General features: G+C 39.5%; 1 protein-coding gene and 1 pseudogene across 2 annotated transcripts in view; both read left to right on the forward strand.

Annotated features, from left to right (window-relative positions):
• LOC130309035 (dehydrogenase/reductase SDR family member 4-like) overlaps positions 1–23,603 on the forward strand; it is a 147,607-nt gene that overhangs the window by 119,114 nt on the left and 4,890 nt on the right. Inside the window, exons 1-7 of one of the 2 annotated variants that reach the window (XM_056552283.1) lie at positions 5,529–5,599; positions 9,253–9,359; positions 9,622–9,799; positions 10,400–10,501; positions 17,566–17,636; positions 17,779–17,830; positions 19,621–19,755. In XM_056552283.1, the coding sequence (XP_056408258.1) occupies positions 9,271–9,359; positions 9,622–9,799; positions 10,400–10,501; positions 17,566–17,636; positions 17,779–17,830; positions 19,621–19,755 (627 nt within the window). In that variant the 5' untranslated portion in view covers positions 5,529–5,599; positions 9,253–9,270. Of the gene's footprint in view, positions 1–5,528; positions 5,600–9,252; positions 9,360–9,621; positions 9,800–10,399; positions 10,502–17,565; positions 17,637–17,778; positions 17,831–19,620; positions 19,756–23,603 lie in introns of those variants that run through there. The other variant, XM_056552284.1, reaches the window with a different exon arrangement.
• Positions 21,536–21,694, forward strand: LOC130343885 (U2 spliceosomal RNA; annotated as a pseudogene).

Here is a 23,603-nt window from a genome sequence, read left to right on the forward strand (position 1 = left end):
ATGACGTTATATAAGGAAGCACTTTCATATGCAAGTGGCCATTTGTCTCTTAACCCCTGAGGACGTGGGTCATACCACGAAACATGTAGGGGAGGCAAATTGATTATATTTTATCAGCAGCTTTATTCCCCAGTAGACAGTGGTCTGCAGCCACTGTCAAGCATATACACTTGTCATCTCCAGATAGGAGAGAAAACACTTGATGAGGGAATTGTCTGCAATTTTAATTCACTACATGGGACCTTTTATTAATGGTTAAATAAAAGTGACGTTTTATATATTTAGTTAGGGAGGGAATTTTCAGTAGGGGTTTTTTACCCCGTCACCTGGGTAACTGGGGTTTGGAGTTTGTTTACAATTTGAGATGAGCCCAAAAATTCTAGATAATGTGACACACATTAATAAATGTGAAGGGTTTAACACAGTGTGGAACAAAACAATATGATAAATGCAAATGTATTTGTACTACTCAGATTATCTTCTTTTTAGATGTTCTTTTTGTTTTTTTGCTGTTTTTCAGCACCATGCAATCTTTTCTCCAGTAATCCTACTATCTTATGTTCCCATCAGCTGTCTTTAAGTCTTCTGTTTCCCTAAATTTACACGGACAAGACAGAACTCCGCATATTTTATATCAATCATCTGCCTCACCTGGAATAACAATTTTTTTGGACAACACCCTAATAATGCCTTCTGTATATGTGCTTATGGAAAACAATAAGATATCTCATTTAAACTACCGTATATACTCGAGTATAAGCCGAGTTTTTCATCACGATTTTTCGTGCTGAAAACACCCCCCTCGGCTTATACTCGAGTGAACTCCCCCACCCGCAGTGGTCTTCAACCTGCGGACCTCCAGAGGTTTCAAAACTACAACTCCCAGCAAGCCCGGGCAGCCATCGGCTGTTCGGGCTTGCTGGGAGTTGTAGTTTTGAAACCTCCGGAGGTCCGCAGGTTGAAGACCACTGCGGCCTTCAACATCATCCAGCCCCCTCTCACCCCCTTTAGTTCTGAGTACTCACCTCCGCTCGGCGCTGGTCCGGTCCTGCAGGACTTTCCGGTGAGGAGGTGGTCCGGTGGGATACTGGTTCCGGGCTGCTATCTTCACCGGGGAGGCCTCTTCTAAGCGCTTCGGGCCCGGCCTCAGAATAGTCACGTTGCCGTGACAACGACGCAGAGGTGCGTTCATTGCCAACGTACTTCTGCGTCATTGTCAAGGCAACGCCTCTATTCCGGGCCGGAAGCGCGGAGAAGAGGCGCCCCCGGTGAAGATAGCAGCCCGGAACCACTATCCCACCGGACCACCTCCTCTCCGGACAGCCCTGCAGGACCGGACCAGCGCCGAGCGGAGGTGAGTACTCAGAACTAAAGGGGGTGAGAGGGGGGCTGGATGATGTTGAAGGCCGCAGTGGTCTTCAACCTGCGGACCTCCGGAGGTTTCAAAACTACAACTCCCAGCAAGCCCGGACAGCCGATGGCTGCCCGGGCTTGCTGGGAGTTGTAGTTTTGAAACCTCTGGAGGTCCGCAGGTTGAAGACCACTGAGGGCGAATGATGAGAAGAGGATGATGAAGGGGGGTGGGGATGATGAAGGGGGGTGTGTGGGATGATTACAAGGGGATGATGAAGGGGGGATGTGTGGGATGATAAGGGGATGATGAAGGGGGGATGTGTGGGATGATAAGGGGATGATGAAGGGGGGATGTGCGGGATGATAAGGGGATGATGAAGGGGGGATGTGTGGGATGATGACAAGGGGATGATGAAGGGGGGATGTGTGGGATGATAAGGGGATGATGAAGGGGGGATGTGTGGGATGATGACAAGGGGATGATGAAGGGGGGATGTGTGGGATGATAAGGGGATGATGAAGGGGGGATGTGTGGGATGATGACAAGGGGATGATGATGAGGATGTTAATGACGGGTCTGGATGATGACAGGGGGGGATGAGGTATTTCCCACCCTAGGCTTATACTCGAGTCAATAACTTTTCCTGGGATTTTGGGTTGAAATTAGGGGTCTCGGTTTATACTCGGGTCGGCTTATACTCGAGTATATACGGTATCTCCTTTTTTTTCTAAAGAAAATACTTTCCATCTACACTTATCTGTGTTTATTTCTTATACTGGTCCTTACATTTCTCAAATTCTACACTTCTGTGTTAATGCCTCCATTGGTTGCCCATAGTAAAGATAATTTAAATTGTCAGCTTAATTTACAGAGCTTATCCAACCCTGTTCTTGCTTATGCTTTCTTACTTATACAGTATATCATATTCTGCTCTCTTCAAGGGATACTCCGGCGGATTTTATTTTTTTTTTTAATCAACTGGTACCACAAAGTTAAACAGATTTGTAAATTACTGCCATTTAAAAATCTTAATCCTTACAGTACTTATCAGCTGCTGTATACTACAGAGGAAGTTGTATTTCTTTCTTGTGTTCTTTTCAGTCTAACCACAGCGCTATCTGCTAACACCTCTGTTCATGCCAGGAACTGTCCAGAGCAAGATAAGTTTGCTATGGGGATTTGCTTGTACTCTGGACAGTTCCTGACACGGACAGAGATACCAGCACTGTGGTCAGACTAAAAAGAATTCCAGAAAGAAATAAAACTTCCTCTGGAGCATACAGCAGCTGATAAGTATTGGAAGGATTAAGATTTATTAATAGAAGAAATTTACAAATCTGTTTAACTTTCTGGCACCAGTTGATTTAAAAATTTTTTTTTCCACCGGAGTACCCCTTTAGTTGCCTTCTTATTTCTTTAACTATAATTTCCTCCTTTAATGATTGAATAATCCATGGCCTACTTTTTTTTTTTTTTAAAGAAATGTCTTCCTAATGTCATTTCTCGCGCTTCATACTGTAAGTATGAACTAGGTTCCATCCCGAAATCTAACTGCTTACTTATCCCCTCAGGTTAGATAATGCATATACTCCCAGTTACCTATAGATTGTGAGCTGTGAGTTACAGTAAGATGTTTGGCATATAGAACATGTAGTAATTGTAGTATTTGGCTGACCTCACATCACTCCTGTGTGTCTATGAAGGTGGGCGCAGGAGCATTCAGGGGAAAAGCTACTCAATGGTAAGTTTAGCGGCAAGAGCCTGATTTTATGCAGGTGATCGCAAGAGGGGGGAGGGGGGGTGTTCGACTGTTGGGACACTTATCCCCTATCTTTTGGATAGAGTAGCCCATAGTTTTACATACAGAAAGCTCTACAATGTGGGAGGTTCCTTGCTTAGTCCCAACCTTTCTCAAGCATGAGGAAGGAAATCCAGTCTAACTTTACAGCTAGCTAGGTTTCCTTCCAGGTAGTGCAACAGAGAGGTGGTTTCTGATAACTATAAAAGCAAGTACAATAAGTGATTGTGTGAGCTAGCGATTGTGTGAGGTAAACAAGTGGGTATAAGTATACCTCACACTTAAAATTAAGGGACTTTAAATTAAGTTTAATTGAAATTTTTGCTTCTGTTTTTTTACTGTTTATTCTTACAATCCCCAAAGCCAAGATGGCTTCTATGTGGGAAAATGCAGTCCAGTGTACATCTTGCACGATGTATGCAATCCTTGAACAGCAGTTTGAGGGTGCATATTGTTGTGCAAGATGTGTACGAGTTGTTTATCTGGAAGCCCAGATCCTGGATCAAGAGGAGCAACTGGCAACACTGAATCGCATTGACAACTTGGAGAGGAGTGTCCTGCTCACTGAGCAAGTACTCTCTGGGGTAGAGGTGGGGGAGGATAGTGGGACAGAGGTGCAGGACAGTCAGGCAGCTAGCTGGGTTACAGTTAGAAAACGGGGTAGAGGGAAAAGTGTCAGGGAGGCTAGTCCTGAACTGGCACACCCCAACAAGTTTGCCCGGTTGGCAGATGAGGGTGATGTCATTTCAAAGCCAGCAAGCCTCTGGCCGCCAGGGGGGTGTCTGCTCCAGTAAGGAGGGAAGGAGGAGTGCAGGGCCGGCCAGACAGGTGCTGATAGTTGGGGACTCTATTATTAGGAGGACAGACAGGGCAATCTGTCACAAAGACCGGGATCGCCGAACAGTGTCGCTTGACTTTGGCACGTCGCGGATCGGGTTGACAGGTTGCTGGGTGGGGCTGGAGAAGACCCAGCAGTCATATTGGCACCATTGACAAAGTAAGAGGTAGGTGGAGTGTCCTTAAAAATGATTTCAGGGACTTAGGCCACAAGCTTAAGGTAATATTTTCTGAAATATTACCCATACCACAAGCCACACCCAAAAGGCAGCGGGAGATTAGGGAGGTAAACAAGCGGCTCAGAAGCTGGTGTAGGAAGGAGGGGTTTAGGTTCATGGAAAACTGGGCCAACTTTTCTGTTGGATACCAGCTCTACCATAGGGACGGGCTGCACCTCAATGGGGAGGGTGCAGCTGTTCTTGGGAAGAAGATGACTAGAAGGGTGGAGGAGTGTTTTAAACTAGGGACTGGGGGAGGGAATCTACAACATAGAGGGGGGAAGATAGTGTAGATAGAGAGGTGGTACGTATTAATGTACTTGGGTTTGTAGCAGAGAGAGGGGTTAGAATAGTTAATAGGGTTAGGCTTCGTAGGGGGAAAAAAACATACACCTTTGAATTGCATGTTTACTTATGCCAGAAGTCTGACCAATAAAACTGACAAACTGGTGTTGATAATGTCTGAGGAGAATTATGACATAGTGGGTATAAAAGAGACTTGGTTGGACGATAGCTATGACTGGGCGGTCAATATACAGGGTTATAGTCTATTCAGGAAAGATCAGACAAAACGAGAAGGGGAAGGAGTTTGTCTTTATGTAAAGTCCAGTCTGAAGGCCACACTGTGGGAGGCTATATGGGAGGTAAACGATAATGGGGACTCATTATGGGTTAAATGGAGATTTAAAAAAATATATATTCTGATAGGGGTTTGCTATAAGCCACAAAATGTAATGGAAGAGCCAGAAGATCAATTACTGAGGCAAATAAACAAGTCAGCAAATCAGAATGATGTGATAATAATGGGGGACTTTAACTATCCTGATATAAACTGGGAGACTGAGACCTGTGAATCTCATAAAGGAAACAGGTTTCTGACTATAGCTAAATACAATTATCTGTCCCAAATGGTACAGGGCCCGACCAGAGGGGGTGCCCCTCTGGACTTAATATTAACCAACAGACCTGACAGAGTAACTAACGTGCAAGTAGAAGGACACCTAGGAAATAGTGATCATGATATTATACATTATAGCTTGTTCTTCAATAAGGGAATCTCTCGAGGGGCCATAAAAACAATGAACTTTAGGAAGGCAAAGTTTGATCAACTCGGAGAAGCCCTTAATATAAATGGGATAATGGGGGAGATTTATGAAAACCTATGTAAAGGAAAAGTTGACCAGTTGCCCATAGCAACCAATCAGATTGCTTCTTTCATTTTGCAGAGGCCTTGTTAAAAATGAAAGTAGCGATCTTATTGGTTGCTATGGGCAACTCAGCAACTTTTTCTCTGGTGAGTTTTTGATAAATCTCCCCCAATGTTCTCAAAAACAAGAATACTGAGACTAAAGGGGAGACTTTTAAAAATATCTTAAATTCTTACTGTAAGAGGTATGTACCTTATGGGAATTAAAAGGTCAGGAATAGAAGAAAACCAATGTGGATGAATAAAAATGTTAAGGGACAATAAATGACAAAAATAAAGCATTTAGAGCTACTAAAACAGGACAGCAGTAAAGAAGCATTAAAAAGCTATAGAGTCAAATGTGAAATATGTCAAAAACAGATAAAAGCCGCAAAAGTAGAGACTGTAGGACTCATTGCTAAAGAGAGTAAAACTAACCCCAAAATGTTCTTTAATTATATAAATAGCAAAAAAGGTAAACATTGAAAGTCTTAGCCCTTTAAAAAGCGATGAGAAAGAAATTATAGAAGGGGATCAGGAAAAAGCAAATATATTAAACACATTAATTGCTGGTAAAATACTGCAAGATAAGATAAACTCTCCATTACAGGTCACATGTCTAACCCAGGAAGAAGTACAGTGCTGCCTACAAAAAAAATAAATAAATAAATAGACAAATCGCCAGGTCCAGATTGCATTCACCCCCATGTTCTAAAGGAATTATTGGGGTACTCCGCCCCTAGACATCTTATCCCCTATACAAAGGATAGGGGATAAGATGTCAGATCGCCACGGTCCCGCTGCTGGGGACCCTCCGGATCGCCGCTGCGACACCGTGCAGTGAGCTCTGTGCGTAATGACGGGCGATACAGGGGACGGAGCAGCGTGATGTCATGGCTCCGCCCCACATGACATCACGACCCGCCCCCTTAATGCAAGTCTATGGCAGGGGCGTGACGATCGCCTCGCCCCCTCCCATAGACTTGTATTGAGGGGGAGGGCTGTTACGTCACGAGGGGCTGAAAGGTGGGAGACTAATTTAAAGTTAATTGTTTGAATGGCTGCATCCGGGGCATATAGTAGTAGCCCTTTCCTGGAGTTAGCTAAATATATAGGAAGTACATTGTTGAAATATTAAAAGTATAACATTGATGTTCAGAGGATAAAGTACCCTTTATAATTTAAAAACTCAGCTACACCTCAGTCATAGGTTTGATAGTATACTGTATATACCTGTAATATTTAAAGAAGCAATTCAGGTTTTATTTATTGTACTGAAGAGACAAAAAGAACAGAGGAGCGCGATCCTAGTGTATTATCAAAAACATTAAAAGCAAAGTGTTCAACACATATGTGCTCACCAGAGTTGGTTATGCTCAGAGCATAACATCTACAACAGCGCATCAATAGTGGGTCAGCAGCCCAGGAGAACCCGATCATCCAAGGAGGTCGGCAGGCAGTAGTAAAACAGACAATTAAAAAGGAAGAAATTTTCTCCAAAGCTAGGCGCTTCTCCCAATAAAAAGTTATCTTTATTCCGTCAGGAAAGACATAAAAAGTTGGTATAAAAAGCACTTTCAACGCGTTTCTAGCTCGGACTGAGCTCTTGAACAAGATGTGCACGTCTTGCACGTCTTGATAAAGAGCTCAGTCCGAGCTACAAACGTGTTGAAAGTGCTTTTTGTACGAACTTTTTATGTCTTTCCTGACGGAATAAAGATAACTTTTTATTGGGAGAAGCGCCTGGCTTTGGAGAAAATTTCTTCCTTTTTAATTGTCTGTTTTACAGGTTTTATTTCTGTCCATATCATAAACATTCACCATCACTAGTTGTACAGGTCTCCTCACTTCGATTTTTGAAATCAATGTCACACCAGAGGTTTCAATTACCACTCTGAGGGAAACACGTAAGGTTGCAGCCATGGCCTTTTCATCTCTTTGGGCTCTAGGGCCAAGAAAGAGAGAAATGAAGAAATTGCTTCATTCTTGGCATAAATTGCACTGGCACAGCAGCTTCATATTACTAAGTACTTAAATGGGAATTGTCAGATACAAAAACTTTTTATATGCCGTACATCTTGGCAAAACATTAACCTTTCTAATATACTTCATAAAAAAATTGTCTTTCCTTTTCATAGAAATCATGGCTTATAAAATAACTGCTTTGTCCAAGCTGAAGCACAGGCATGGACAAAGCTCAGTACGTGAAGGTGGGTTAGCACTCCTCTGTGCTCTCTCCTGTCTGCCCATTCAAGCGCTTAAAGGTGTACTCCGGCTCTAAGACATCTTATCCCCTATCCAAAGGATAGGGGATAAGATGCCTGATCGCGGGGGTCCCGCCACTTATTTTTCAAAAAATAAAATAACATATTTGGTATCTCTGTGTGTGTAAATGTTCACATGATTAACATATAGCGTTTATGATCCCATATGGTAAACAGTGTAAATGGGAATAAATACCAAACTTTAAAGATACTGATTTTTTAAATCATTTAATATATCAGAATTTTTTTTTTATAAAAAGCGACAAAAAAGATCCATCAAAACAAAAACTGCACCAATGAAAGCTACAAAGGATAGGGGATAAGATGTCTGATCACTGGGACTCGACACCCCCCCCCCCCCCCCCCCCGGCACCCCAGCCATCTGGTGCACAGAGCGTACTCCGCTTCCTGCCTGATGACGGGCGACCAGAGCCATTACACCCCCTCCTCATGTCTATGGAAGGAGGTGTTCCGGCTATGTACTAGCCGTCATGCCCTCAATAGACATGAATGATGGGGCATGACATGACATCACGAACACGGAAGCTCCAAGCTTCCGTGTTCAGAAGACCGCAGTGCCGGCCTGGAGATCCTTTGGATAGGGTATAAGATGTTTAGGGGCAGAGTACCCCTTTAAGGGGTTAAGAATTTCAAACAGGATTTCATGACAATTGGTTCCTTTGCTACTCATATGTACATGCATTATGCTGTATTCACATTATCCTTGCAGTTTTAATATCTTTTCATCTAAGTAATTTCATAGTCTGCTCTGTTTATACTGTAGTTGTGTCTTTTTATACAATGTAAAAAATATAGAATTAGCTAAATATTGTGTCAGAATCATATTTTAATATCTTGTGAACCCTCGTACATACAGTGTCCTGTATAAAAAGCTTAAATATATATATATATATATATATATATATATATATATATATATATATATATATTTTTTTTTTTTTTTTTTTTTTTTTCTTTTTTTTTTACTTAAGCCTCTTATCTGAATTTGCAAATATGTCATCTGCTCTATCACTGGGCTAATTCATTTTGGGAGGTGGAGTTTTTTTTTTTTTGCATTCCTTTTTGCTGAACTTGTCAGCTGTCTCAGATAGTGAGTTTGAAGAATCATTTAGAACATACAGCTGGAAGTATCCCTGATCAAGCTTAGGTATTTATTTCAGTGCATCACTGCATTAAATATAATATATCTTCATAGTTACATTGTATTTTAACCTATGTGATACATAGCAGCAAAATAGCAATACATCACATTATAGGTTATAATGAAGTGATGTTTATGCATATTTTTGTGCAGAAATCAATTACTCTATTTTCAAATGCTTTTAAGTTATTTTGTTTTAGGGTGGAGTCACATGTGCCATATTTTGCAATACATTTTCTGCTGTATATTTTCCTACACATTGAAGTCAATGAATAGCTAAATCAGCTGAAGAAAATATGCAGCAAAATATGGCATGTCTGACCCTACCCTTAGAAACATTTAGTAAAGTAAGATAATTCATTTAGATTAAAATCCTTTTTAATATTAGGTAAATATTTGTATGTTCCTATTTTCTATTCTTTCATTTTCTCAGGTCAATTATACTCCGACAATGCTGTCCCAAGCCACATTAAAAAGGTTTGATGAGGGAAAAAATGTTTTACATGGAAAGGTAGCAATTGTGACAGGATCTACATATGGGTATGTTTAACATATGGTATATAGAAGTTGTCATATCAATATAAAAAAAGACCAAAAGATTATTTTGAATCAACATTATATAGCAATATCATGCAAATTTTATGATATTGAATTCTAAAATTGAAATAAATAAATTATGATATATATGTATATATATATATATATATATATATATATATATATATGTATGTGTAACACAATAAGATTTGTTCTATATTTACATAAGATGTAATGTTCTCTAAAAGCTGTTTTTCCATTTTAGGATTGGCTTTGCTATTGCACGTCGCCTAGCTCAAGATGGTGCTTGTGTCTTACTGTGCAGTCGTAAACGGGACAATGTAGACAAAGCTATTGAACAACTTAAGGCTGAAGGACTGAACATCAGTGCTATACAGTGTCATGTTGGCAATAAAGAAGACAGAGAAAAACTAGTAGCAACAGTAAGAGAACTGGAATGTTTATTATATTGTGGTTATTATAGGTCTTTGTTATTAAAATTGTGTTTAAAAATGTAAATAGAATGTATAAAAATGTAGGACTTTAGCACTTTATGTCCCAGATTTGTGGATCTTTATATACAATTTCATACTTCTGACCTCTGCCTAAGGCATTATTTTGTATGCAATTGTACTGGAAAGCATATTTGACTGTACTTAGAAATACAGCACAACAGCTTTATCCACTTTTTTCCGAACTTATATTTCCACAAAATTTTCATTTATAGTGTAGACATATACATTTTAATAATTTAAAAAGAAGCAAAGTGACTAAAATATGTCAATCTCTTCTTCATGTTTTAGAATAAACAATAACTGTCTATTCCATTATACATTGTTTGATATTTTATTTCCCATAATTATTGCTTACTGAAGAAGTAGTAATAGAAGAGTAACATAGCAACATAATAAACCAACAAAAATATCTAAAATGTTTGCCACTTGTAAAGGCATGATATTATTGTACCTCTGACCATATACATTTAACCTCCAACGGTATTAATGATTTTTGCCACACTAACTACCATTGTTTTTTTCTGAAAGGCTATTGAAATATATGGCAAAATTGACATTCTTGTTTGTAACGTGGCTGTTAATCCATTTGTTGGCCCAATACTGGACACCACAGAAGAAATGTGGGAAAAGGTAAGCATAAGTAAACATGCATATTTTAAGTAAAATAAATATAGGTCATGTTTCACTAGAAACCCATATAGTTGGGTAAAGAAGTGCTATAGACACTAACACAATTTTCATAATTAAGCCTCTGTACACCACCTTATTGGATCTAAAACAAAGCCGGCAATACTTGTTTACAGTATAGACTTTCAGCTCTAATTGAAGGGGTTTACCAAAAATATTGCATTGCAACTGATAATGAATTACAGACAATTTTTCACAGACCCTCCATTTTAATAGCCTTAAAAAAAACATACATAATTATGAAAAATGAATTGTGAATTTAATTGTTACTTGTAATAGCTTAATGTAAATAATTTACATTCAATGTTATTAAAGGAAACCTGTCATTAGTATCACCCTTACTAACCTGGTGGTACAGGGTTATAGTGCGGGTGACACTGATGAAAATCATACTTACCGATTATCAGCCTGTTTGGTGCACGGGTTTCCTGGTGTCCTAAAGATCTCTGCAAACTGGCTTCATTGTAATGCTGCCCCCTCTGTGTTGAGCCTGCTATGCTGCAGCATGGAGCTCCACTCTGCAGCATAACAGCTTTTCTCTGCATGCGCAATAGCTGTGGCCATAGACATAATGCCACAGAATGGAGCTCCATTCAGCAGCACAGCAGGCTAAACACAATGGAAGGTGGGGTTACAGTGAAAGGAACACAACCCCCCCTTCCCCATACACCAAGCACTCTACTTACCATATCCAAAAGACCGGGGATTGTTGAAGAATGAAGTAAAAAACAGAAGATGGGTAAATATGGTTTCCATCAGTGTCACCCACACTGTAACCCTATACCAACAGGTCACTGCAGGTGATACTGATAACAGATTCCCTTTAAACTACCTGTAGTGTCCTCCTTTTAGATGTTTTGCCATGACTTTTCTGCAGTTACATTATGGTGCTGCTTTTTTTTATAGGATTTCCTGCTTTAGGGCATATTCACACGTGTATATTGCAGTGTAATTTTGCTATGGGTAAAAAACACTGTGGAAAATCTGCAGTATAATGCAGCAAAATGTGTACTGGTGCCAGAAAGTTAAACAGATTTGTAAATTACTTGTATTAAAAAAAATCGTAATCCTTCCAGTACTTATCAGCTGCTGTTATGATCCGCAGGAAGTTCTTCTCTTTTTGAATTTCCTTTCTGCCTTACCACAATGCTCCCTGCTGACAACTTTGCCCATTTTAGGAACTGTTCAGAGCGGGATAGGTTTTCTACGGGGATTTTCTCCTACTCTGGACAGTTCCTAAAGTGGACAGAGGTGTCAGCAGAGAGCACTGTGGTCAGGCAGAAAGGAAATTCAAAAAGAAAAGAACTTCCTTTGGATCGTACAGCACCTGATAAATACTAGAAGGATTAAGTTTTTTTTTAATAGAAGTAATTTACAAATCTGTTTTACTTTCTGGCACCAGTTGATTTAAAAAAAATTAAATTTTTCCAGTGGAGTACCCCTTTAAGATCACTGAACAGTATTCAGTTTATTTGCCTTAACCTGTCAAAAGTAACTTTTGAAGCGAGCGCAGGAGCTGCGCTCACTTCAGAGCAGTGAATGTCGGCTACTATGAGTAGCCAGACACTCACGGGTGACATTTAACCCTATAAGGGGTACTATAAGGGGAACTATAAGTTAAAAATAATATTTAGAATCCCGCATGGTAAATGGCGTGAAGGGAAATGGCGTGATTTTTAATCAGATGATATATAAGTGCACTGTGTAAAAAACAAACCCCCAAAATTTGTTGAGTTTTCTTAGCAATTTCCACCCACAAATAATAATTTTTTGGTTTTGCTGTGCATGCTTTATGATAGGTGTCATTACAGATTAAAATTGATCACACAAGAAACAAGCCCTCATATGTGTAGGTAGGTAGAAAAATAAAAGGGTTATGCCAAATGGCACAGAGAGGAGGAAATAACTAAAGCGTAAAAATAAAAATTGTCTATTTTCTCAAGAGAGTTTTTAGTGAAAACATATTGATGGCCTATCCACGGACCTTTATTCAAGATAAGCCATTAATTTCTGACCAGCAAGGTGCCAATATATAGCACCCCCACTGATAAGCGGTTCAGTAGAGTGGAGACACCTGCACTACACAGCGAAGGGAGCAGGAAACAGAAGGATTGGTACATTGCGTTGCGGCTTTGCCAGGTTACTGCAGCTCAGATGCCATTGAAGTGAAGTTAAAGGGGTTATCCAGCATAAGGTGATTTTAGTACGTACCTGGCAGATAGTAATGGACATGCTTAGGAAGGATCTGCGCTTGTCTTGGGCTAAATGGCTATGCTGTGAGATTACCAGAACACTGTGGCTAGCTTTCTGTGAACTTGTATTTCCTGTTTTCAGTTTTCTTGTTTGCCTACAAAAACCCATGATACCATTTTCCTCTCTCCCACACATCAGCTACCCCACCCATTGATACATAAATGAGCTGCAGACCTGTGGTATTCAATCAGGAGGCCTACAGCTGTTGCATTAGTTGCAGATTGATCCCTCCACCCATTGAAGCAGACAGGCTCCCTGTCATCAGCTGACTAGTGAGTCAGGTCTTGACCGCATTGCAAGCTGGGAAAAATCCGAGACAACAGTCATTTTGTATGCTGATAAATATAAATATTGGGGTGAAAATCACATAAGAATTGTGAGAAAACCGTCACACACAGGTAAAGACACTATATTATGAACTGCACTAACTTTACAACCCCTGTAGCATAGTCAAATAAAAAAAATTCCCGGAATACCCCTTTAAAGGGGTATTCTGGGCAAAAACATTTTGTCCCCTATCCAAAAGATTCATGTCTATGGGAGGCCGTGTGATGGCCATCATGCTCCCTCCTATAGACATGAATGGAGGGGGTGTGGCATCACTTCACGTCCCCAGTACCGGAGGTTTCTGAAACTGGAGACGTAGCTCCCACATGGAATGCGGCTGCTTCAGGGAGATCGCGGGGGGTCCCGCTCGATCAAATATCTTGTTCCCTATCCTTTGGATAGGGAATAAAATGTTTTGTGCCCAGAATACCCCTTTAAGCTGCTGCTATTTTTAGGTTATTAGGCTGCAGTGCTCCATCTTGTTGCACCACTGAGTGACAGCTGCAGTTCACCAAAATGCATGCAACACACTTTGTAGCTTTGCACCACAGCTGTCGATAAAAGACACTTATGTAACAAGCTGCATTCATACATTTTTCAGAAGGAATCGAAGAGGAATTTTACAACATAGAATGTTCAAGTAAAGAAGTAGCAGAATTGTTATGTTGTGGGTAATACAGCACAAATTACAGTTCAATAAATGTTTTTGTTTTTTTATATATAAATTGTGGACAGTGGCAGTATGGTAATTTGGGAACAAACAGAAAGTGATGGCACTCGAGACCCGGGGTGGTGCATGTGGAAAGCAATGCAATGGTAGGAAAAAGAAATCCCGGCACTCACCATTTTCTTCTGCCAAGTGTAACGTGTTTATTAAACACAGTGCAAATACAAAATGACGCGTTTCGGCCAAAGCCTTATGCAGACTGACATACAAGTAGGTTATTCGCAGTATATATGCACAGAAGCCCTCCTACTTCCGGTTTAAAGAGTTGTTATGGATACCATATGTATCATATTGACATACAATATTATTTAGAGCATAATCAAACAATTACATGAAAAATTAAACATATATATATATATATATATATATATATATATATACTGATCTTATGCATCTTGCATGTTTCTGGTATGATTGTTCCCTTCACTGGAGAATCTTTATCGGAAAAATACAAAAGTTAAAAACAAATTCTATATTATTTATAAAAAAAGAAGAGCGTTCATAGTCCCTATTTGGACCTCTAGGCTCCAGGGTAGACAAGCGATGGATCCGATATGCCTCTTTTTTCCTTAATAAGTATTTAATGGGACAGGGCAGACAGGATGTTTTTCATAACCTTACCACCAGCGAGAAAAAGCCATGCAAGATCTCACGCAAAACAAAACCATTACAGTTAAACCCGCCGATAAGGGGGGCTCGCTGGTGGTAATGGATGCCACCATGCATAAAAATTTAATTATACGTCAGTTGTCCGAAAGTGTCACCTATGAGAGGTTGGATAGGGATCCCTTACCGAGGATCCAGAAGAGGATTGGTGATTTTAGGCTTTGCAATTGCTTTCATTAGAAAATTTTCAGTATTTCATACTGAAAAAGCCAATCAAACAACTGCCCCCCCTGCCTACTTGGACACATACTAGTCCTGCTGTGTCCATGCATCATCACCTACGTCATGGACACACTTCCTTGATTGACAGCTGTGAGCGCAGGGCTCATAGCTGGAGGAAAAATCCCTCAACTGTCAGCTTGTGTCCCGCTACTGTCAGTGAGGACAAACTGGGAGTTGTAGTTTTGCTAATACTAGGGGAGATGTGAGCAGACAGCATACTAAGGGAGGGGGCGGAGACCTGCACAGTGAGGCCACGTCCCCTCCCTTTGAGAGGAATTCAGACTAGTGAGCCAAATTAAAAGTGTAATAAAAAATAAATAAAGGCGCTAGACACATAAAAATTAGATGTACATGGTCAGGATTAGGTACTGAGTGATATATTTTAAAAAAAAATTTTGAATCTGACAGTACACTTTAATGATAATATCATTGGTAAGAAAATGTACAGTTATTTGTCAAAAGAGTCACCAATCACTCCAGCATTTTATACGGTACCAAAAATCCACAAGGATCTATCCAACCCCCCCAGGGAGGCCCATTGTGGCCTTAGTTGATTCTGTCCTGTCCCCCTTAAGTATTCTGCTAGGGAAAGTGTTGACCCCCTCACAAAAACAACCAGAGCATCTCCTGGATACCTCAGATCTCTTGCAAGTGTTAGCAAGTGTCAATAAAATCACAGAAGACACTTGGATTGTATCTATTGACGTGTCTAGCCTAAACACGCCAATAGTGCATGAAAGGGGTATTGAGACTACAAGTTGGTTACTGAGTTCCAGGGATTATACAATGGCACAGAAATAATTCTTCTTACATTTACTACATATTGTACTAAAAGAAAATTACTTTATGTATGAGGATGCCTTTTACTTACAGAGGCAAGGATCGGCAATGGGGGCGAATGTAGCCCCCCCATACGCTAATGCCTATATGGCCCACTTTGAGGAAGTCCATGTGTACCCTCATCAGCTTTTCCAAAGATACATCAAAACCTGGAAAAGGTTTATAGACAACGTTTTCTGCATATGGGTGGGGCCACATTCCCACCTCTTACAATTTATGGAACACCTAAACAATCTTAGACCAGAACTTAAATTCACACTGGTCAGTGACCAAATCCAGGTAATCTTCCTGGACACAATGGTACAAAAGGACGATGAAGGGGGCCTTAAAACGGACCTGTTTTGTAAAGAAACAGACCGCAATAGTCTACTGCACTATACTAGCTCTCACGCCATGTCAGTCAAAAATCCATCCCTAGGGCACAGAGAGAACGGGTTCAACGGATCCTGAAGTGAGACAACAGAGGTTTGGAGAACTAGATGCGAAATTTCATCAAAGGGGCTATGTGGAACGAATATTAGAGCAAGCCAGGACCCCTTCTAGCAGAGATAGGGAATCCAATAATCAATCTAGGATCCCCTTTGTAAGGCAATTTCATCCTTTGGTCCATAAAATAGATTCCATTGTCAAAAAACATTGCCATGTGCTGAGAGGGTCTTACCCCAAAATTCAGGAATTTGTGAGTCCCCCATTGATGTGAAATAAGAGAGCCCCAAATCTAAGGGACAAACTTGTCCGGGCAGATGTGGGATCACAAAAAACTGAATTAAAACAGACGGTCCGGAGAAGCCAACGCAAGGGCACCTATCCGTGCCTACATTGCGCACAGTGCAGCAATGTTATTAAGAGTGATAGTCTATTACATCCACACATGAGAGGTCATCAAACTCAAATATTTCAGTACTTGCAACTCTAAGAATGTAAGCTACACCATTAAATGTCCATGCGGTCTCCTATACATTGGGGAGACTACGAAAAATCGTCAATCAGATGTAAAAATCTTCTGTACCCCATTACATTCCACTTTGAAAAAATGTGACTTAATATCTCACAATTATGGTACCAGGTGATTGATCACATACAATGCCCTAGGAGGGGAGGTGACATTAAAATGTAATTATTAAGGAAAAAAGAGGTATATTGGATCCATCACTTGTCTACCCTGGAGCCTAGAGGTTTAAATAGGGACTATGAGCTCTTTTCTTTTTTGTAAATAATATAGTTTTTATTTTAACTTTTGTTCTTTTTCCATTGTTGATAGATTCTCCAGTGAAGGGAGGAATCATACCAGAAACATGTAAGATACATAAGATCAGTATACATATGTTTAATTTTTCATGTAATTTTTTGATTATGCTCTTAATAATGATTGTATGTCAATATAATACATATTATAAAGTGTAAGAAAAGAACAGAGGGAGCACTCACGGTTAGGGAGTAGATTCAAGTGGTAGCTTTATTCTTGGACATCGTAGCGGTGCAAACACTCCATAGAGCGGGATGCCAGGAGCCCGCGGACTGACCCGGTGAACAGCTGCTTTCGCGCTGAACAAGCTGCGCTTCTTCTGACCAAGAGGAGTTGAGCACGGGAAGAGTTACTGTAGTAGCCCCGCATCGGAGTCATGCTGCTGTGGCCAGTGTGCGCATTAGAGAAATGATGTGTTTTTACACGGCAGTGCCGGCCTCTGTTTCTCCCAGTCTCCTGTTGATGATTCATATTATGTTTTCAAACAAATTGGCATCCATAACAACTCTTTAAACCGGAAGTAGGAGGGGCTTCTGTACATATATAGTGTGACAGAATCACCTACTTGTATGTCAGTCTGAGTAAGGCTTTGGCCGAAATGTGTCATTTTGTACTTGCGCTGTGTTTAATAAACATGTTACACTTGGCAGAAGAAAATAGTGAGTGCCAGGATTTATTTTTCCTACCGCAGTATGGTAATTTAACTGATCTTTATTTTTATTGTAGGTGTTTCATATAAATGTGATATCAACATTCTTTCTGATCAAACTTGTAGCTCCTCACATACAAAAACAGGGGTAAGAAGATAGAAAATGGTCAGTTCAGTAACTCTGCCTGAAACTGCTTAGAATGCTTAGCATCCTGATGAATCCCATTAATATGTATATGTAGTTTACTAATGTATATTTCAACCTATATTACTATTTCCTTGTATTATAGAGGAGGCTCAATCATTATATGTTCTTCATTTATTGGATACATACCACATCCGGTAAGTGCCATAGGAATTTGATTATGTTATGAAGTTGTTCAGTGAACATTTAAGACCTTCAATATGTGTTAGAACATCTAAATTATAATAAAACTAACATAGCCTAGTATACATTTTATGTTAAAGGGGTACTCCGGTGAAAAAATTTTTTTTTTTTTTAAATTAACTGGTGCCAGACAGATTTGTAAATTACTTCTATTAAAAAATCTTAATTCTTCCTGTACTTATTAGTTACTGAATACTACAGTGGAAATTCTTTTCTGTTTCAAACACAGAGCTGTCTGCTGACATCATGAGCACAGTGCTCTCTGCTGACATCTCTGTCCATTTTAGGAACTGTCCAGAGTAAAAGGAAATCCCCATAGCAAACATATGCTGTTCTGGACAGTCCCTAATATTGACAGAGATGTCAGCAGAGAGCACTGTGCTCGTGATGTCAGCAGAGAGCTCTGTGTTTCAAAAAGAAAATAATTTCCCCTGTAGTATTCTGCAGCTGATAAGTACAGGAAGGATTACGATTTTTTAATAGAAGTAATTTAGAAATCTGTTTAACTTTCTGGCTCCAGTTGATTTAAAAAATAAAAAGTTTTTCACCAGAGTATTTGGTGGAGATTTCTCAAAAACTGTGCAATAGAAAAGTTGACCAGTTGCCCATAGCAACCAATCAGATCACTTCTTTCATTTTGCAGAGGACTCGTTAAAAATGAAAGAAGTAAGATGATTGGTTGCTATGGGCAACTGGGCAGAGCAACTTTTCCTCTGGACAGTTTTTGATAAATGTCCCCCAATATTATTATTATTATTATTATTATTATTATTATTATTATTATTATTATTATTATTTTGGGGTAACATTCAGCTAAACAAAACTTTTTAATATGTACCATTTTGTGGATGAATTCTGAGTACTTGTTCATATGGTGCATACTTTTGTGTCATAATAATGCATTTTTTAATGCATCCACATTAAAATCCATATTACAGCTATAATATGCAAAACTTTAGGTTTCAACTGAACAGAACAGATATCACCAAAGCAAATTTGGTTCAATAGAACTTCATAAGTTATGGGTATTATATCCAAAGTATAGATTTTAAAAAGTATAATGTAATGGTTGTCTAACACTATCCTAGGTTATATTTTTTGTATGTTTTTTGTACTTTTTATATATTTTTTGATAAACCGTTACACTAAATGGCACTCTTCGATAAAATAAAAATGAAACTTAAAGGGGTACTCCGGTGGAAAACTTTTTTTTTTAAATCGACTGGTGCCAGAAAGTTAAACAGATTTGTAAATGACTTCTATTAAACAATGTTAATCCTTCCAGTACTTATTAGCTGCTTAATACTACAGAGGAAATTATTTTCTTTTTGGAACACAGTGCTCTCTGCTGACATCACGAGCACAGTGCTCTCTGCTGACATCTCTGTCCATTTTAGGAACTGTCCAGAGCAGCATATGTTTGCTATGGGGATTTTCTCCTAGTCTGGACAGTTCTTAAAATGGACAGAGATGTTAACAGAGAGCACTGTGCTCTTGATGTCAGCAGAGAGCTCTGTGTATTAAATAGAAAATAATTTTCCTCTGTAGTATTCAGCAGCTAATAAGTACTGGAATGATTAAGATTTTTTTAATAGAAGTAATTTACAAATCTGGCACTAGTTGATTTAAAAAAATAAAAATAAAAAAGTAAAGTTTTCCACCGGGGTACTCCTTTAAGTTGTTCGCAATGGCAAAATATTTAAATTAAATATTTACAACTAACCATGAACTCTGTGTTTTGTAGTATGTTGGACCATACTCAATAACTAAGACAACGCTTCTTGGGCTTACAAATATAATGGCACAAGCACTGCGTTTCATGAACATTAGAGTGAATGGACTGGCTTTGGGAATAATCAATACAAATTTCAGCAAAGTGGTTAGTGAATATTTTTATTTATTTTTATTATTTTAGCCAACATTGAAGCTGTTGTGTCCATGTAGTTTATACAAAAAAAAAAAAGAATCAGAATTAATCCCTGAATTAGCAACTCTTCTCCAGAATCTGTAATATTATTACTCCCCAGAAATGCATCCAGGCCCATTTGGACAATTTTATTGAGTTCACCATGATCACTTTCCTCTGGCAGAGAGTTCCATAGTCTCACTGCCCTTACAGTAAAGAACCCCCTTCTGTGCTGGTGTAGAAACCTTTCCTCTAGGTGTAAAAGATGACCCCTTAGGCATACAATCCTTGATATAAATGGGATCATGGGAGGGATCATTGTACTGTCCATTGATATATTTATATCTATAGATACCCTCAGACATCTTTTTTTCTAAATTAAATAACCCTTATTTTGATCTCATTTCTTCAGAACTGTAGTATTCCCATTCCATGTATTACTTTTGTTGCCAAATAAGTCTTTCTTGTACACTGAAGCCCAAAACTGTCTTTATATTTAGAATGTGTTAAATCATAAAATAAAGTGACACATATTTTGGTATATAGAGGAGTTCACAGTTGAGATGAGAAAACTAAACCCGAGTCTGGTCAGATGTTTTATAAGGCTATGTTCATACACCAGAATATTCGCACAGATAATTTCCATGTGGACATTCCGTACATTGCGGGATGCCGGCATAATATGTAGGTGCTAGGAGTGCATGGGAATGTGCCGTCTTATAGATGGCTATGCATACTGTGCAGTCTCTGCAGAAAGAATGAACGGACATGGAAAATGGAATTTCCGTGCAAGAAACATCTGGCACGGAAATTCCACCATGTGCACGGTGCAGCAGAATGGCATTGAATTTAACGTGACTCTGTTGCAGCGGAATCTCTGTGACAGATTCCAATGTGGAATCCGGCACGGAAATTCAGACAATTGATTATGACCTAAGAGTTTGCTTTGGCCAAAAACCTTTGGGAAGTTTGGTTTGGCAGAAGCTGCTGACATAACATTAGTCACATAGCAGAGACGAGAGAGAGGAAGGATCCCATAAGTAGATACTATAGAACTTTGTTTTTAATATTTGTGTAGAATTCAATAAGGCATATGGGATTTAGTGTTTGCTAAATTAAGGGTCTTTTTGGGCAATATATTGTGAATTAACTCTCCACATACGGGTCTAATAAAAGATGTAACTATAAAACCTATACACATAGTTTTAGTAGCCATTTTAGAGATAACAGGTGTTAGGTGTCAATCTCTGATATATGTAAACCCAGCATAAGAGACAATAAGAGGTGATACACCACAGATTGTAATAAAGCAGCACTGCAAAAAGTGTTCTGCATCTGTTCTGTCAGTGCAACATCTATTTTAATTGCAAGGTAAATGTGACAGTTTTTTTGTTTTTTTTTGTTTTACACTAAATGTGAGGTGGCCACACTTGCTCATTATCAAATAAGGTCATCTGTCTGCTACTTACCTTCTTAATTCATATGGAAGCAGGAGTGTATTTAATTTTTCACACATTGCTTCTGCATTTTAATATGTTGTCTAGACCCCCATTGATTGCTAGAACAAGCAGGAAAAGAAATAGGCTGCAAGTTACTTGTCTTATCTTGCTGCAGGAGATGGGCTCCCTAAACTTGGTATAGAATCTGTCTCCTGCACTGAGACAGAAAGCAGCAAGCTGGGGAGAGAAGCGATCCGCCAAGTGCTTCTCCTAGTTTTTTCTAGTGATTGTTAGTGTCGGAGCACCTAAATGTTATCGCTTCTCGGCTTTTTGGCTAAGATCAAGTGTAGTATCTGTTCTTATCAGTGGTTTAGTCTCTGCCATTGATGTAGGATGGGTGCTGCATGGAGGAGCAGGTGTTCCGGGGCTGGTGCCACGTAACCAGCCCAACGGCTGTCCTGATGTGACCTGTTTCCTCCCGGTCTCGCCATGAGGTAGAGGGGTGTAGAGCTGAGGTACGTCTGTGCCTTGGGGAGTGGTGACCCTGAGGTGCCAAAACTCACTGGGTGTTATAACTCACTGAGTGAAAGTACTGCATCATTACTCTTCACCTTTGGCACTCGCCCTTGGTATCCCGGCCTTCTGGCTAGGATCGGGGAAATTTTTATAGATCCGGCCGGATGACCGGGCAGTATATCTGCACTTCATTCACTTATTTTTTTTTTTTTTTTTTTGTATGTCACTGTGCCATGTTTCATGTTTTTCTTTGTACACAGGATTGGCAGGATGCGGTAGCCCTTCTGGATGTCCCTCCTGGCGATCTAGGGGAGGTGTGTGTGGCCATTAGGTTCCTCACCTCCCTGCAACCTCTGGGCATCTTGGCTTTGGTTAAGATGCCATCAGTATACGGCTCCTTGGCTGATACCTTGGTTAACGCCTAGGTTGAAGCCAGGAGCATTTTCGGCCCCTTAGTAGCTTCCGCGAAAAGGGGCATCGAACCTGGATCCTTGCAGGTGCCTTTTGGCCCGGAGGTGAAGGGTAGGTTTGTTGGGGGGCCTCTCTCCTGTTGGAGAAGGGCTTAGCGATAGACCGCATCCTTTGTGCACGTTTTTTTAGTGTGACACGTTTGCACTTTTTCATGCACTTTGGGAGATAGAGAGCACTTGCCTCGGCTCTTAAAAAAAAATCACCTAAATGCTGAGCAAACAAGTTCTTTATAATAATAGTAACACTTTATTAAATCAGAAATGACTGTAAATGAGATTTATTATTGTATTTAGAGATTAGATTAGAGTTTTTGCTTGTGTGTGTCAAATTTATCAACACCCCTCCATAGGATGATAAATGTATCTCATAGAAGCAAAACCAAAGCAAAAATAAATGACTTCAAAATTAACAACAACAATGATAAATAAAGTATCCTTTTCCCTATATATTTTTTGGGCAGAGGAAGTTTTCCATTTTATTTTTACTATTACTTTTGAAGAACAAAATCCAAAAGCACAAAAACACACATGTAATGGCATTGTGACATAAAAACACCATTCTAGTAGCGGTTATTGACTTAAAAAGTCAAATGATACAGTAGAATCCTTTTATTTATTAATTTTTTAAAAGTTTTATCTTAAATAGAATTGAATAAACAGGGTACATGAAAGTAAAAATAATAATGGGAAAAAAAATCAATATAGATGTGCAAACACAAATATGTTTGCCACAAATATACACAATCAACAATCAGAAGGTTAAGATACACCTTTCTAAGAGAGGGACTGGAAACAGGGCACAACATAGTCATATAAAAACTTTGGTTACAAAATATCCTAAACTATAAAGAAATCCCAAACTAATAAGCATTCCAAAAGACCAATGAAGAAAACTCTCTTATAAATAGGGAAGGACTGGGGCACTGCTCCACTACTTTAAAAAAGCAGTCATGATACCAAAGAAAAAGAAGGCAATAAGAAATCAGATCCCCATAACAAGACCGGTGTTTCCTCCAAAATCTAGGACATGGCAAAAAATAATGTAGTGGTTAACAGGTGGGTAAATTCCATACACGGAAATCACAATGCAACATGTGAATCAGCTCTCAGGGTATTAATTACCAATTATTCTTCCATCTTATGAATTTTATTAATCTTTGTGAATCATTCAGTAAGGGTAGGGACTCTAAGGGCTTTCCATAGACGCATAATCACTAGTCTGGTAGCTAGAATCAAAAAATGAAAAAGAGATTTAACAGAATGGGTAGGAGAGCCCGGGAACATGGATAAATGCAATTGGGCAGGGTCATAAGGCATGGACTTAAAGGGGTACTCCGCCCCTAGACATCTTATACCCTATCCAAAGGATAGGGGATAAGATGTCAAATCGCCGGGG

This window comes from Hyla sarda, chromosome 1 (genome assembly GCF_029499605.1).
Source record: "Hyla sarda isolate aHylSar1 chromosome 1, aHylSar1.hap1, whole genome shotgun sequence".
Taxonomy (NCBI): Eukaryota; Metazoa; Chordata; class Amphibia; order Anura; family Hylidae; genus Hyla; species Hyla sarda.